General features: G+C 38.7%; 1 protein-coding gene across 1 annotated transcript in view; it reads left to right on the forward strand.

The window, feature by feature from the left end:
- Nucleotides 1-18571, forward strand: part of LOC111049538 — a 54178-nt gene extending 35607 nt beyond the window's left edge. Inside the window, exons 7-8 of the mRNA XM_022335631.2 lie at nt 59-180; nt 18063-18571. Of these exons, the coding sequence (XP_022191323.2) occupies nt 59-180; nt 18063-18088 (148 nt within the window). The 3' untranslated portion in view covers nt 18089-18571. The remainder of the gene's footprint in view (nt 1-58; nt 181-18062) is intronic.

An 18571-nucleotide genomic window follows, 5' to 3' on the forward strand; every position in this document is an offset into this window, starting at 1 on the left:
CTTATGGATGGCATTCAATCATTGCTGACAATTGAAAGTGAATGTTGTTGTTTTTTAGTGGAAGGCTGGCAGCAGTCAATAAGAGGTTCGGAGGAAAGCAGAAAATTCCCAATTCTGAAGTTGCTTATGCTTACAATATGGATCCGATTGCCTTTGATCAATTATATTACACACCGCAAGGTAATAACGTGAAAATGATAATCTATATGAATAAAAATCAAGCCTCGAATTTTGACATTCAATAACTTTTCATGTGTGCACCGAATTTGATGATTTTTTTTAGTTGTGTTCGTTATGTTCAGGACCAGGTTTATGACCTATCAAATTTATAATTCAACTTTAGGACTCTTTCCTACAGTCCCTCAAAACAGTTCCTACAGTTCCTACAGTCGTCTTATAAACAATATTGACCTTGAATCGATTCACAAAATTAGTGTAGATAGTAATGACATTCCTTACTGTAGCTCAGTTAAAAATTTAGGCATTATTATGAATAATACTCTTGACTGGTCAGAACAAGTGAACAAAACTTGTAAAAAGGTATTCTCAGCCATGCATGCATTGAAGAAAATGCACGATATTCTCCCTAGAAACATTAAATTATTATTGGTTCAATCTCTCATCTTCCCTCATTTAATGTATTGTAATTCTGTTCTAAACGATATGCAAGTCACTCTGAATGATAAACTACAGCGTTGCCAAAATTATTGTCTACGTTTCGTCTACTCTCTCTAACGCCATGATCATATCACCCCAGCCTACATTGCTAGTTCAACATTAAAGCTTCCCAATCAAAGGCTTTTTCGAATAGTCAAGCTTGTTAGAGATATCTTGAAATACGGTAATCCGAACCATTTTAAAGATGATTTCAAATTTGTCTCTGAAGGTAGGAGGATAGATGCTTCACATACTAGAACCGGAGATAGTACTTTAAGGATACCCAATCATCGAACTACTATTTTCACAAAATCCTTCTTAGTCAGTGCCTGTCGTGCATTGAATGCACTTCCTGTTTCTATCAGGTCCATCGAGAGCCGAGCGAGCTTCATACTGACTTTAAAAAAACATCTTTTGAAACAAATGACTGACAGGTGACGGCCGTTTTCAGCAATGCACTTTACAAGCCGCTCTCGGAAGTTGGATTGTACTCTTTCTAACATTGCCCTGCCAATTTGTTCGACTTCCTCGCGAATTGCTCCCTTTAGTTCTTGAAGTGTACGTGGTTTATGCTGGTAAACACGTGACTTTAGGAAACCCCACAAGAAGTAGTCGCACATGGACAGGTCTGGAGACCGAGGAGGCCAATCAATGTCACCAAACCGAGAAATGATGCGACCACGAAAAACAGCCCGAATTGCTTCCATTGAATTTCTTGCTGTGTGAGCTGTCGCCCCGTCCTGCTGAAACCATACTTGCCGGATAGGAATACGTTTCCTTCTTAATTCAGGAAGGAAGAATCCAGTGAACATCTGTCTATAACGTTCTGAGGTTACAGTTACAGTGGTCCCGTTGTCGTCTTCAAAAAAGTATGGACCAATAACAAATATACTGCTCACAGCACACCAAACTGTCACCTTGGGACTGTGTAATGGTCTCTCATGCATTAATTTTGGATTTTCATCTGACCAATAACGATAGTTCTGCTGATTAACGGTACCATTCAAATGAAAATGTGCTTCATCTGTCGTAAACAAAATGATGTTTTCATTTTGGTCAAATGTGGCCTCCATTTCTCGAGCAAAATTCAGCCGCTTTACATAATCGCCAGGATTCAATTGTTGAACCATGGCCATTTTGTAGGGATGAAATCCTGGATCTTTATGTAAAATACGCCTTACTGACCGATCACTGATGTTCAGTTCAGAAGAATGTCTCCTAGCAGATCGATTAGGACTACGGAGTATGGCTTGCCGAACTCTTTCCACATTTTGTGGAGTGCGTACAGTGCGATGAGCCCCTGGTGGTCGTTTATTCATTACTGTTCCTACTGAACGAAATGATTTTACCCAACGTAAAATGGTGTTACGAGTGGGTACATTTTCATTTCTCGCAAGATTGAAATGACGACGAAACTCGCGCTGAACTGTAATGATACTCTCATTATTACGCACAAAACTGTCGTAAGTAAACACACGATGTTGCACATTCCACGAATCCATGATGCCGATTAAACAATGACTAGAAAAAATGGTATGATCTACGGAACACATGTTCACTTCAGCTGGCCCAATCCGACTACCCAAATCAGAATACTATCTGTTCTAAAAACATCCACCTTTCTTGCACGCACCCAGTATAAACTCATGTTATTTCAATTATCCACTGCATACTGCTGTATATTACTGAAAGTTGATTACTGATCTACTTTCAGCCTACTTCATTTTATTAATCAATTATTTGATCTTATCTACCTATATAATTATTTTACTTTATAAATTTTCTGTTTTTTTTTCTATTAAATATTTATATTGATTAAAACTTTCACAATATTTGCATTAATAAATAAATCCTTAGTTTAAATAATGAAATTAACGTTTTGGTAGAGAGTTAGTGGGGAGGATATTTTTAATATTCTCTCCGAAGAATGGACATTGATATGTCCAAACCTCCGCCAATTTATGTAGATGCATAACAATATAATTATTATAGTTATTATATTACAAATTGCTTTTTCATATCATATACAGTTCAACAATTATTTTCTTAGTCTATATAATGTAAATTCATCTATAATTTTGCTGTATTGTAAGCTATTGTATATAAGTGTATAAGACAGTATATATTGTAATCTACATAAATAAAGTACTCAATCAATCAATCAATCAATCAATCAATCAAAGTTTACATGTAACCCTTATGGAGGAAGATTTGTGAGCTGGCCACACACAAAAAAAAATCAGCTGTTATAACCATTGCGTCATCCAACAGCCGTCGGTAGATCTGTTTTTTACTTTCCTTGCCCTATTACCATAGGTAAGGAAAGTATTGCTTTCCGAAAAAATTAAAGTACCCAAATTTCTATACGTTTCAAGTTCCCCTGAGTCCAAAAAAGTGGTTTTTGGGTATTGATCTGTATGTGTGTGTGTGTATGTGTGTGTGTGTGTGTGTGTGTGGTGTGTGTGGTGTGTGTGTGTGGTGTGGTGTGTGTGTGTGTGTGTGTGTGTGTGGTGTGTGTGTGGTGTGTGTGTGTGTGTGTGGTGTGTGGTGTGTGTGTGTGTGGTGGTGTGTGTGTGTGTGTGGTGTGTGTGTGTGTGTGGTGTGGTGTGTGTGTGTGTGTGTGTGTGTGTGTGTGTGTGTGTGTGTGGTGTGTGTGTGTGTGTGTGTGTGTGTGTGTGTGTGTGTGTGGTGGTGTGTGTGTGTGTGTGTGTGTGTGTTGTGTGTGTGTGTGTGTGTGTGTGTGTGTGTGTGTGTGTGTGTGTGTGTGTGTGTGTGTGTGTGTGTGTTGTGTGGGTGTGTGTGTGTGTGTGGTGTGTGTGTGTGTGTGTGTATGTGTACACGATATCTCATCTCCCAATTACCGGAATGACTTGAAATTTGGAATGTAAGGTCCTTACAATATAAGGATCCGACACGAACAATTTTGATCAAATGTGATTTAAGATGGCGGCTAAAATGGCGAAAATGTTGTCAAAAACAGTGTTTTTTGCGACTTTCTCGAAAACGGCTCCAACGATTTTGATTAAAGTTATACCTGAAATAGTCATCAATAAGCTCATATCTGTAAAAATTTCAGGAGCTCCACCCCATCTACGCAAAGTTCGATTCTAGATTCTCAATTATCAGGCTTTAGATACAATTTGAACAGAAAATTTCGAGTGAAATAGATTGAGCATGAGAATCTCTACAATTAATGTTTTGTAACATTTTCACCTAAAATTAAAAATAAGCTCCAAATTTGAGAAAATGTGATTATCCAATTGCAAACTGTTGGCAACTGTTGATTCTATTAAATGATTCACTATGAAGAGATAGCAGACCTCGTGTGTCTCCAGCGTTATTGCCCTGTCACCAGCTGGCTCAAATCTTCGAATAGTAGACTTGAGATGCGCGTGGACACTAGCGTCAGGTGATCAATTTTCATAACGGCAAGGAAAGTTGTGTGAGTGCGCCACACCAGTTTTTCTATTTTCTTTCTACTAATAAACAAAATTCCAATTCTTATAATAATGCTGTGATATGAAAGACGACCAAACTTGGGTCGTAGAACTCAAAATGCTGTAAATTCAATTTCCTAGAAAGCTGCAAGATTCAACTGTATCTAAAAATACAATCAGCTGAACAACTAACTTAGCACATAGGAAGTCCATATATTGAGATATAAATGTGGATACTGATTTCTGGATAATTATTTTATTAAAAATATAGTCCATCAGATTAATTAAGGCTAAGCACACCTGAGGATGCGCGGCTTGGTGATACAAAGAGTTGATCATACAGACATTAGCTTATCACACTGTTCCACGCCATGCCCGATTAAGTATGTGTGAGTTCTTCCATCCAAACCAATAAGCAAGAAGCACCTGAATGCAAAATGCCGCATTGCGCCTCCTCAGGTGTGTATAAAGCCAAAGTTCGTCATGATATGCATTAACTATTTAGTGGTACAAAGTTCGCCGGGCCAGCTAGTTATTGATAATTTTCCATCTTATTTGATGACTCACCGTTTTTAAATATCATAGTGATATTCACTTTAAACTGTGAGCTTTCAGAAAGAATTGGCTTAGGCACAAATTTATCAGCAATTGGAGAGATCAGATTAGATTAGAGTTCTTTATTCATAAAAAATATGAAGCTCAGTACCCTTTTAAATTATTCTGTCACATCATGTTTCGGACATTAATGCCATTTTGACTTGAAAATTTATTCATATCAAAAGTAGCCCTAAAGAAAAAAGACAATAAAATGGTGTATCAACCAAACATATTTCTTTATTCATGTATGTTACAATATTCACTGTCTTATACCCTAATTTACATTAAATGACGGTATTGCTGATTATTCAACGAATTTTTCGAAGTATAAAAATTCTATCAATGTGAATAAAGATTATATGCAATTAGAATAACAGTAATATAATATTGTCATGCATCTACATAAATTGGCGGAGCTTTGGACATATCAAAGTCCATTCTTCGGAAAAAATATTAAAAATATCCTCCCCACTAACTCTCTACCAAAACGTATATTTTGTTATTTAAACTAAGGATTTATCTATTAATGGAAATATTGTAAAAGTTTTAATCAATATGAATATTAAAGAGAAAAAAAACAGAGAATTGATAAAGTAAAATAATTATATACGTAGATAAGATCAAATAATTGATTAATAAAATGAAGTAGGCTGAAAGTAGATCAGGGTTATAAACTTCCAGTAATATACAGCAGTATGCAGTGGATAATTCAGATAACATGAGTTTATATTATATATATATATATATATATATATTGTCACATTATTTTTTATAGTTAAATAACGATTAGCCTCCTGCTTGGCATCAGTCGGTAGAGCATGAAATATTTTACTAATTATAAGAATCAAGGTCGTGGTTTTTAATAGGATACAGTCTCATAAAAATCTTTATAGGCCCAGATATAAGCTTCCAAAATAATTCTGATAATTCATTAAAAATATATATATGGTACTTATCCTATAGTATTGAGGAATAAAAAATAAATCACACACCATAAACAATTTGATACATATATTAACAAATATTGCAAAAATAAATCAGAGCAAAAAAAAATATATAGTGCGACAAAAAATATATAATATAAAATAGAACAATAATCGAAGTCAATAGAATATCACAGGCTAAATACTATTCTCTAAATTCTACAGCACGAAACGTTACCATGTGCTTTTATTTCTATGATCTTATGCATTTATTTGCATGTAGCTGCGATATCAGCTTGCTAATACCTGTCGACTTGGACAATTCCATTAAAACTAAATACTTAAAATCAGCTTGATAAATTGACAACTAGTAATCCAAATATATATATTAAATTCTATAGTATCTAAAAGATTCCTTTGTAATAAATATATATTTTATCTCAGGGTGCGAGATTCGGCACCTGAAGGAATAAATAGAGCAATTCATCTAGTGAATCAGAGCTACATTAAATTATCACAAATTATATTGCAGAAATTAATGTTCATATGAATGTGTATTAACAGACTAGATTTTATACTTCTTTGATTTATAGATCTTCTGATATGTAGATTGATTCATTACTTTCTAATAAAATACCTTTAATACTACATTTACTTGCGCAAGTATTTTTTACCAAATTCTTAATTTATAAGAAAACCCTTCCGACGAGCTAGCTTTGATTCTTATTCAATTTCGAAGCACTGAGGGTGCCCTATCACTATTTCAATATTTTCCACTCACGTGTCGGAATTTTCTTATGAGCTGCTGATGTCGATCCAACTCCCGGTGGTCCTGGATTATTGTAGCCGGAGTCGTCTCTTCCAAGGGGTTACAAATTATTTAAAAAATGACTTTTGCTTTATAAGAGCATCACAAAGTCTTATAAGAAGTTTAGTAATTCAATTTAACTTTAAATTATTACAAGATATAGCAAGGTATTACGCTCTATAATTTTTAGTGACCTCTCATGGTGGCAGTTGGCAGGCGAGTGTCGTTCTCGTTTCTCAATTTTACAATTCTCATTTCCGATTTCTAAATTTGCATAAAAATTTGAATATTCTAGTCCTCCGCCATTCAAGGCTCAAATAGACCATATTAAAATATTGAATTACTACTTATGTTATATATTCAATAATTTCTTTGCCTTCGGGCCATATCCAAAACATAGACTATACAACAATTTTTTATAAATTCTATTCATTTGTAGAAATATATACAAATATTTTTGAATCGGCTCACTATTGCCGCCTATCAATTGCTACTATTTGATTGGTGCATGCAAATTATTACAGTATTCATGCGCCCAGTAACCTCCTACTTCCTTAATACATTTAATTTTTTTTGTTGGGGTTTTTAAATATGCTCTTTACATGCTAAGTAATTTTTTATAGGTTATTAGTTGTTTCATACATTACAATAATTAGCCATGTGAGACCTTTAGTTCCTCAAATTGCATACTGTTTTGCCACAATAAATTTCTGCCAAGGTGTTTGGTCAGATTCTACGTTGTATGGCTCGGTCGATCGTTAGGTCGCCGATCACTAAATGTTTATGCCTAACCTCAATTTTCAATATTTTATATAATATCATATATTAGCGAATTTTATTTCCATTCCTCTTAGGCTGTTGTACAGTTTAGTCAGGAAGTCTGATATTTTCCAATCTTTACGTTATCTCTTTGGCGATATTAGCCAATTACTTCACTTAGACCTATAAATATTTCAGCTAGGGATTTTTATTCATCTATCCAAATTAAAATATGTTACAATATATATATATATAATATATATATATATATATATATATATATATATATATATATATATATATATATACAATTCGTTCTATAACATGGTTTAAAGGTTTATATTGGTGAAATGGGTGAGGGATGGTAGTCATGTGATCATTCTAGGGCCGGACAGTTTCAGTCATTTGTTCCAAAATATGTTTTTTTAAAGTCAGGATGAAGCTCGCTCAGCTCTCGATAGACCTGATAGAAACAGGAAGTGTATTCCATGCACAACAAGCACTGACTAAGAAGGATTTTGTGGAAATAGTAGTTCGATGATTGGGTATCCTTAAAGTACTTTCTCCGGTTCTAGTATGTGAAGCATCTATCCTCCCACCTTCAGAGACAAATTTGAAATCATCTTTAAAATAGTTCGGAGTAGATATATATTACCAATCCTGGAGCAAATGTTCCAGAACCGCCTTTAACCTCAAGGTCACCCAAGATGATCCCAACCCAACCTCAAGGTCACCCAAGACGACCCAACCTAACCTCAAGGTCACCCAAAACGACCCAAACTAACCTCAAGGTCACCCAAGATGACCAAACCTAACCAAGGCCACTCAAGACGACCAAACCTAACCAAGGTCACCCAAGACAACCAAACCTAACCTCAAGGTCACCCAAGATGACCAAACATAACCTCAAGGTCACCCAAGACAACCAAATCTAACCTCAAGGTCATCCAAATCAAAAAAAAAAAAAAAATCACATAAAATCGGGAATAAATGAAAAAAAAAATTAAAAAAAAAATTAAAAATTAAAAAAAGAAAATTAAAAAAAAAATTGAAAATTAGAAAAAAAATTAAAAAAAAAATTAAAAAAAAAAAAATTAAAACACATAAAATCAGGAATAAATGGAGAATGAATCAGAAAATTTAAAAAAAAAAAATTAAAAACACATAAAATCAGGAATAAATGGAAAATAAATAAAAAAAAAAAAAAAATGAATTTGGGGCTCTGAACTCTGAACTTGGGGCTCTGAACTCTGAACTCGGGGCTCTGAACTCTGAACTCTGGGCTCTGAACTCGGGGCTCTGAACTCTGAACTCTGAACTCGGGGCTCTGAACTCTGAATTTGGGGCTCTGAACTCGGGGCTCTGAACTCTGAACTTGGGGCTCTGAAATTTGGGCTCTGAACTCTTGACTCTGGACTCAGGCTCTGAACTCTGGACTTCTGGACTCTGGACTCGGGGCTCTGAACTTTGGGCTCTGAACTCTGGACTCTGGACTCAGGCTCTGAACTCTGGACTTCTGGACTCTGGACTCGGGGCTCTGAACTCTGGACTTCTGGACTCTGGACCCTAAACTCTGAAATCAAATGTCCTGCATCATTGAAAATGTCTGTCTACGAGATAATACCATGATTATGTAGTTCCTCCTTCTCAAGCTCAATCACTGCATCCCGCAGACATAGCTCACTGTTTGACAACATGTCGCAGTAGACAGAATACCTCTCAGTGCTGACAAGCCGTCTTATACCAAACAGAGAAAAGTGGTGGTGGTGGTGGGGATAACCTTCCTTGTCAACAGGTCTATGACAATGCCACCCAATCATGACTCACTTCTCAATATTTCGTTATCATTAGTATGAAGAAGTATCATATTCTATATAATTTAAGTCTTTAAACATAAATCCTCTATGGTGTAGTGGTTAGCAAGTCAGCTTCCCAAGTTGGAGGTTCTAGGTTCGAATCCATATACATTTATTTTCCATTATAAAACAGAATATATATATTAAGCATTGAAAATCCTCTTCTATATTTTGTGGTCTCCTGATAGACCTCTGCTGACCTTTCCTCTCATTCTGAAATGCTGCATATTCCATCAGTTTGTACAGTATCCCGAAAAGCAGCACTGTGAATAGATATTAGTAGAGCAGGGTCTCCTGAACAGCCCTCTAGTCGCCCCACCACTGCCAGTCACCCCGCCGCCAGTTGTCCGGCCGCTACTGGTCGCCCCACCACTGCCAGTCACCCCGCCACCGGTCGCCCCACCGCCGCCAGTCATCCGGCCACCACTGCCGGTCGCCCCACCACCACCGGTCGCCCCACCCATGGCTGCCATCCCTCCACCAACAGTCGACCCGCTGCGGCTGGCAATCGTCCCGCCGGCTGAGGCCAGGATGGCTTCAATTTTGGCAGTGGCCCTTCATATATAGGGGACTCTGGCTCGGGATGGTCATGCAGGACCTGTCACTCTGCATGGTCATGGAGACCTCCATCACACTAGATTAATGTGTCCATGGTGGACATGCTGGATCAGGATGTCCATGGGAGGCTCTGGATCAGCATGACCGTGCTGCTCTGGATCAGGGTGGCATTGAAGATGGATATTTTCAGCGAATCCCACTTCGCCTCCTTCATGTTAGGACATTTAGCATGGGCATTCTCAATGACCCTAGCTCATCCTGTCACATGGACCATGCTCACCAGTGTTCAGCGTGTCTGTGGCAGGACGGCAGGGTCATCCACTCAGTGGTCAGTCAGTCAGTTCAATTACTGATCAGTCAGTCAGTTCAATTACTGATCAGTCACTGTTCAGTCACTTTTCAGTCACTGTTCTGTCACTGTTCAATTACTGTTCAGTCACTGTTCAGTCACTGTTCAATTACTGATCAGTCACTGTTCAGTCACTGTCAGTCACTGTTCAGTCACTGTTCAATTACTGATCAGTCACTGTTCAGTCACTGTTTAACTGTTCAGTCACTGTTCAGTCACTGTTCAGTCACTGTTCAGTCACTGTTCAGTCACTGTTTAGTCAGTGGCAATCTGCACTTGGTATGGGTCCAAAATGTATAAATAGCCGAGCTCAAACTCTCAGACCTCAGTATACTGAGAAACACTGACCAGTATGTATATCAAACAAAGGAACCATAAGTCAACATTGGAGGAGGTTGCTCCTACCATATTGGAGATTGCTAGGTTGTAGCGTGAAATCAAAAGGAGGCATAAGGAAATCATGCTGGGTAGATGGATTGCAGAAGAGAAACATGTGGAACACTTCAAACCTCTAGCTGAGCCACTAGTCAACCTAGTCGAAACTCTCCAACAGATGCCAGTTCAACAACCACAACTACCTCCAACAAGTGCATCCAAGAAGCGTCCCAGGTATCTGAAGCCTAGAATGAAAATGTGCTCCAGGCATGTGAAGGGTAGGCAGAGACAATCCAAGCCAGAGTTGTTATCATCAGAACATCGTCCTTTCTCAGCAGCATCAACACACCACACATATCCTACTCCACCAACAACACCATTTGTTAAACATGCCACATATACAAGGCATGGACTTACTGGTGCAAGTAAAGCAAAACATAAGCTCCAACTCTCCAGCATTGATGGAGAGTCACCAACATTTGAATCATATGGAACTGGAGAAGTTTCAAGACCAATGGCAGGCACCTCAGGAGTTGGATGGCAACTATGGAATGCAGGAAAGCAGGCATTTGAAGGAGATGAGGGTGAGGAGTATAATATGAGTAGAGGATATGATGAGAGCAGTGATGAGGAGCTGTCTGGAGATGGACAGGATGATGATAAGAATGTTGAACATTTATTGAATGAAAGTCACGGTACAACAGTTCAGAATATCCTTGATCAAACTGATCTAGCTGGAAAACAGGTAGCTGATTACATTAGAGGATCATTGAGCAAGGACAATGACAATTTTGATGACACTTTTGGGCCAAGAGTGAGAGACAATGCTTACTACCTGGGCAATAAGAATTTAACTTTTGGAGAGAATGGTGATGAAATTGTGCTGACTGACCCTGTAGATCAGGAAGAAAAGACCTTCACAGCTACATTGGGACTTTGTGAGTTGATTTTCAAGAAGAATCCAAATCGTGCATTAGTTGAATCCGCTGACAGACAGGCCTATGGAGAAATATTGAACTGGACCAGTGTGCACAGACAGAACAATGATCCAAGAGGTGAGATTGTTAACTACAACAAAGCCAAGTATAAGAATACAATCAAACGCCTTTTGGATGATAGCAGAGATGGTGGTCGAAGACATTCTGAGAGACAAGTGACTGGAAGAGGATCTATTGCTCCAAGGCATGATTCTAGTAAGGAGAAAAGTCAGAAGATCTATAGAGGAAGAGGTGTTCTGTCAGCTATCAAGGGAGCTGCTGGTACAATAGTTAATAAGGCAATCAACATTTTACCAGTTGAACTCTATATCCCTGGCTATCAATACTGTGGACCAGGAACAAAATGCAGAAGCAATTAGCACAAGGTGATCCAGGAATCAACAAACTTGATCAGGCTTGCAAGGAGCATGATATTGCCTATTCCAAGAGTGGTGATACAGCAAGCAGAGCAGTAGCAGACAGCATCTTGGCAGAGAGAGCCTGGGACAGAGTGAGATCTGAAGATGCAGGGGTGTTGGAAAAAGCTGCAGCACTAGCAGTCACCAACATCATGAAGGCTAAGGCAAAATTTGGGGGAGGTATGAAGAGATCACTGAAGGAAGTCAGCAGGGTGGCTGAGAAGGGGAAGAAACAAAAGATTCAACCATCAAAGAAAAAATCAGTGAAAGGAGGTCGAGGTCTTTACTTGAGACATCAGGAACCAAAGGTTGGTACAGGTCTTTACTTGAGACAGCAGAGATCAAAGGTTGGTAAAGGTCTTTACTTGAGAAAGCAGAGAACAGCAACACCTTAGACACTAGGTAATATATTGAGGTACAATCAAAATCATAATGATGTACAAATATGGCTATATATTGGATATATAGCAGATTAGATTCATTGTGCTGGAATCATCTGTGGAGAACAGACATTTTGTGGATCAACTGTGTATCTGGAACAATAGAGAAGATTGTGCTCCTATTCTCGAAGTGGGGTGACTATGGTGAGACAAATTCACCATCAAACTCCCCATTTGATCTGATGAAGGATGAGGATCATGTAGAAGATGAGGAAGAGGAAACTGATATAGAGGAGAACAATGAGGTAGAGGTGGAAGAGGAAGAGGATGAGGAGGAGAAAGAGGAAGAGGAGGAAGAGAAAGAGGAGGAGGAGGATGATGTAGTGGTGAGAAATACTACTACACCTATACTTTTGACTCGAAGGAGCATCAATTACCTGAAGGGAAGAGGTTGTGAGGTGATTCAACAACAATGACAGGGTATTGGCTCTATCTGAAACAGTGTTCCAGAGGTATCACTGAATATCATCCAAAGACTATCAGACATCAACATAGAGGACTTGCCAAGGACTAGTGCTGGAAAAGGAGTCTACTAACTGGGACATCATCTGCTTGACAAGGACCAAGGAGAAACATCATGGATACATCACTTTTCTGCACACTCAATATGATAAACAACTTGGATTTTGGAACAGAGATATACCTGCTTGTAGTAAAATTTTCAATGAAATGGATGTTGAATTGATCAATAAAGAGCTAATTGTATTCCAAACTGTTTACTTATTACCCACCATCTCCTTAGATATAGTTTAGCTATGAGTACACTCTGAGTGCCACTGATGAACAGTGACTGAACAGTTGAACAGTGACTGAACAGTGACTGATCAGTAATTGAACAGTGACTGAACAGTGACTGAACAGTGACTGAACAGTGATTGAACAGTGACTGAACAGTGACTGAACAGTGACTGATCAGTAATTGAACTGACTGACTGATCAGTAATTGAACTGACTGACTGACCACTGAGTGGATGACCCTGCCATCCCGCCACAGACACGCTGAACACTGGTGAGCATGGTCCATGTGACAGGATGAGCTAGGGTCATTGAGAATGCCCAAGCTGAATGTCCCAACATGGAGGAGGCAAAGTGGGAGTCGCTGAAAATATCCATCTTCAATGCCAGCCTGATCCAGAGCAGCACAGCCATGCTGAACCAGAGCCTCCCATAGACATCCTGATCCAGCATGTCCACCACAGACACATTAATCTGGTGTGATAGAGGTCTCCATGACCATGCCGCAGCGGGTCGACTGTTGGTGGCGGGATGGCAGCCGTCGGTGGAGCGACCGGTGGTGGTGGGGCAACTGGCAGTGGTGGCCAGATGACTGGCGGCAGTGGGGCGACCGGCAGTGGCCGGACGACCGGCGGCGGGGTGACAGGCAGTGGTGGGGCGACCGGTGGTGGCCAGACGACTGGTTGCGGGGTGACTGGCAATGGTGGGGCGACCGGCGGTGGCCAGACGACCGGCAGCGGGGTGACTGGCAGTGGTGGGGCGACCAGTGGCGGCCGGACGACTGGTGGCAGGGTGACTGGCAGTGGTGGGGCGACTGGCAGCGGCCAGACTACAGGCGGCGGGTGACTGGCAGTGGTGGGGCGACCGGTGACGGTCGGACGACTGGCGGCAGGGTGACTGGCAGTGGTGGGGTGACTGGCGGCGGCCAGATGACTGGCGGTGGTGTGACTGGCAGTGGTGGGGCGACCAGAGGGCTGTTCAGGAGACCCTGCTCTACTAATATCTATCTACAGTGCTGCTTTTCGGGATACTGTACAAACTGATGGAGTATGCAGCATTTCAGAACGAGAGGAAAGGTCAGCAGAGGTCTATCAGGAGACCACAAAATATAGAAGAGGATTTCCAATGACTAATATATATATTCTGTTTTATATTGGAAAATAAATGTATATGGGAAGAATAAAAATATGGTTTTCTTTTCTCTACCCACTACATACAAAAAAATATATCCTCTGGTTCTGTTGATACTGACCTTTAATACTTACCTTTACCGCCTTGGATTCAAACCTAAAACCTCCAACTTGGGAAGCTGACTTGCTAACCACTACACCATAGAGGATTTATGTTTAAAGACTTAAATTATATAGAATATGATACTTCTCCATACTAATGATAACAAAGAATTGAGAAGTGAGTCATGATGGGGTGGCATTGTCATAGACCTGTTGACAAGGAAGGTTATCCCACCACCACCACCACTTTTCTCTGTTTGGTATAAGACGGCTTGTCAGCACTGAGAGGTATTCCGTCTACTGCAACATGTTGTCAAACAGTGAGCTATGTCTGCGGGATGCAGTGATTGAGCTTGAGGAGGAGGAACTACATGGTATTATCTCGTTGACAGACATTTTCAATGATGCAGGACATTTGAGTTCAGAGTGTAGGGTCCAGAGTCCAGAAGTCCAGAGTTCAGAGCCTTGAGTCCAAAGTCCAGAAGTCCAGAGTTCAGAGCCTGAGTCCAGAGTCAAGAGTTCAGAGCCCCGAGTTCAGAGCCCCAAGTTCAGAGTTCAGAGCCCCGAGTTCAGAGCCCCAAATTCAGAGTTCAGAGCCCCGAGTTCAGAGTTCAGAGCCCCGAGTTCAGAGTTCAGAGCCCCAAGTTCAGAGTTCAGAGCCCCAAGTTCTTTTTTTTTTATTTATTTTCCATTTATTCCTGATTTTATGTGTTTTTAATTTTTTTTTTCAATTTTTTGATTTATTTTCCATTTATTCCCGATTTTATGTGTTTTGATTTTTTTTTTAAATTAAAAAAATTTTTTTTTTTTTGATTTGGATGACCTTGAGGTTAGGTTTGGTCGTCTTGGGTGACCTTGGTTAGGTTTGGTCATCTTGGGTGACCTTGAGGTTAGGTTGGGTCGTTTTGGGTGACCTTGAGGTTAGGTTGGGTCGTCTTGGGTGACCTTGAGGTTAGGTTTGGTCATCTTGGGTGACCTTGAGGTTAGGTTTGGTCGTCTTGGGTGACCTTGAGGTTAGGTTGGGTCATCTTGGGTGACCATGAGGTTAGGTTGGGATCGTCTTGGGTGACCTTGAGGTGAAAGGCGGTTCTGGGACACTTGCTCCAGGATTGGTAATATATATCCACTGTTTGGATTACCGTATTTCAAGATATCTCTAACAAGATCGACTATTCGAAAAAGCCTCTGATCGGGAAGCTTTAATGTTGAACTAGCAATGTGGGCTGGGGTGATATGATCATGGCGTTGGAGAGAGTAGACGAAACGTAGAGAGAGAGAGAGAGAGAGAGAAGAGAGAGAGAGAGAGAGAGAGAGAGAGAGAGAGAGAGAGAGAGAGAGAAAGTAAGGGTGAGAGAGAGCATGAGCATTTGTGTGTTGTGATTCAGAGAGGAATAATGAATTTTCAATGCAAACATTACGTTTGAAGGAGTTTCCATACCACTTTTCAGTCCTGGAAATACTATTTATACATCCTCGAACTCCTAGAAACATAATTATTGTACGAGGAATTTCAAATTTCTTCACTCTATCCAATGTGAATGGTTTAAAATCCAAATCATGTCTATTCTTCAGCTCTCAAAACAATGTTTATTTTAAGTTGTTTTAGCTCGTACATGGAAAGCACAGCTCACTAAATGTTCACTGCAGCATTTTTAGTAGCTAAGTCTGCTAGAGACTTCTAAAATAAAAGAAAGAATTGGTTTATTCACGTACGGGATAGGAAATTCACGCATCAAGTCTGAACTACCAGACTGGTTAACTTGAAATTTTGCATATAGATTCTTAATTCACCGAGGATGGTTATAAGCCTATTTTGAATTCCTTCAAGATTTTAGAAGTTCAAGTTTACAGTTTGCACAATGGGCGAAGAAGAAGAAGAAGAAGAAGAAGAAGAAGAAGAAGAAGAAGAAGAAGAAGAAGAAGAAGAAGAAGAAGAAGAAGAAGAAGAAGAAGAAGAAGTTTACAGTTTGTCAAGTTTCTAATTGAACCCTTGCGGAGCACGGGTTACCTGATAGTTATAAATAACACCAACGATTCCCCTCAAAGTATTGCTGACATTTTTATATGAACCGCATCAGAGAAAAAATTAATATCACAGATTCAAGCCAATAGTCGAGGCAATGAATGCTCAAAAAAGGCTATAGAGGTAAATGTTTGGAAGACAATTTTTGACCCCACAGTTTTGTCAAGGGTAGTAAGGGGGTAAACATATCAAAAGGGGGTGAAATTTTCATTTCTGCAACAAGTGTCAACTCAGCGGCTCCACACCTTCAACAAAGGGGATAAAGATGCACACTTTTGCTATGTTCACCTGCTAACTAGTCCAAATTAAGTTGCAAAGTCAAAGATTGTGTCACAGACACTCCCTTCAAATGTCATTGTCAAACGATCAATTGTTGCAGCAATGGAAATTTCACTCACTACATTGAAGCTGCTATAACAATGAAAGGAAAACTTGGAATAGTAAAATAATATATAATTTCAAAGACAATTCGATGCTCTACAAACCCACAATAGGGATAAGTTTTTATGATATATTGTTGAAGAGTTATGAGCACTGAAAGAGAAAACATTGGATAAAAACCTGCTACTTTAACAATTACACACCTTCAAGAGCGAATATCTTGGGAACTATTGGAAATATCACAAAATTCCACTGAGCAAAAAGTGTTATATAATTTATCAAGCTCTATTTTTGAATAGTTAGTTTTGTCGGTTGAACGCATTGATCTCAAGATATGAGCGTGGAAGCAAAACGCTGAAATATGAAACTTTTAAACCACCCTCATCCCTTAGCACATGAGTTAGGAATTGGGACTTTTGATATGTTCTCCTCCTAACTAGTCTCAACAAAGCTGCAAAGTCAGAAATCTTGTTTAAAGCATTTGCTGGAAAAAAGAAATATCAATAAATTATATGAATATATACCGAGTGAGTCTCGGTATATAAATACATAAATATATAAATATATATATATATATATAATATATATATATATATATATATAATATATATATATATATATATATATATATATATATATATCGGTAAATGAATATATACTCATATGTATGGGAACCCTCAAATGAGTTGTAGATATAATACTGTAAGTTTCAGGATAAGTTATTGTTCAAATACTCCACCTCTTTATGTGCAACTGAATTTCAACCCCTCATAAGGTGGTGACTTCTGGGTTGTAGCTCGGATATTTCAAAAAATGTGAACGCCCATTGTGTTGTGCATTATTTCAAAGTCCTTTTCGAGAAGAGAAGGATGGCATCAATATTTTTGTAAGAATAAATAAATAAAAGCTCTCTGATATCTGTATCCAATATGGCGGCTGATTGAATTTTTTGTTTTTAAAGAAATGAGTGATTGCAACTCAAATACAGAGACATTCTGGTAATTTCAGAGACCATTTTAAAACAAGCAAGGTGACATCAATAAAAATGTTCTATGATACTTGTATCCAAAATGGCGGCTGACTGAAGTTTCAAGTGAAAACTGAAACTTCAATCAGCCGCCATTTTGGATATAAGTATCATAGAACATTTTTATTGTTGTAATCTTTCTTGTTTTGAAAAGACCTTCAAAATGATGTACCACACAATGGGTGTTTACTCTTGAAATATTCGAGTTACAACCCCAAATTCATCCCCTTATGAGGGGTTGAAATTCAGTTGTACGTCAAAAGGTAGAGTATTCGACCAATAACTTTACCTGAAATTTGGAGTATTATAGCATTCTACAACAGGCTCCAACTCATTGAAGGGTTACCATACATATGACTCTTTATATTACAGATAAGGAGAGTAAAGTGGAGCTAACTCCAATCTTCTATCAAATGCAAAGTGATTTCATTTGTTGTTAATTACCATTTGTGACTGCAGAGATTATTCAGGCTATTAAGCTATTCTCTAACTTCAATATTTTGTTCCAGAATTAGCAGATTTGGGACTTTTGTAAGCGCCAGGAAATCATTATGATAGATACTAATGGATGAGTTGACATGGATTTCAATAATTTCTGTCACTCAAACTGGCCACTAACGGTAGGACATGCATGATACATATGTCATCATACATTGCTGAGTCATTACAGCGAGAGAATTGGAGGTTAGGTTTTTGTACCTCCAATTTTTTGTAGTGTATTTTTTCTTTGCTACTCTATTTGAGGTTGAATTATCTATCTATCATCACTACCGTATTTTTCTAATTTTCCAGTGGTTTATTAATTGTTATTATTTGTTTATTTTATGTTAGAAACCTCTCGCTGATGACAATACATGCATGATAAACATGTGTGTGTGTGCGCACACATGAATGTTCTACCGTTAGTGGCCAGCCTAAAATGTTCTGTTTTTGATCCTGGATTTTTGCTTTATGCGCGTTTTGACAATATAATCTGATTTGCATTAGTGTGAGAATATAACATTGTTTTCGTATTGAG

This window comes from Nilaparvata lugens, chromosome 13 (assembly GCF_014356525.2).
Source record: "Nilaparvata lugens isolate BPH chromosome 13, ASM1435652v1, whole genome shotgun sequence".
Taxonomy (NCBI): Eukaryota; Metazoa; Arthropoda; class Insecta; order Hemiptera; family Delphacidae; genus Nilaparvata; species Nilaparvata lugens.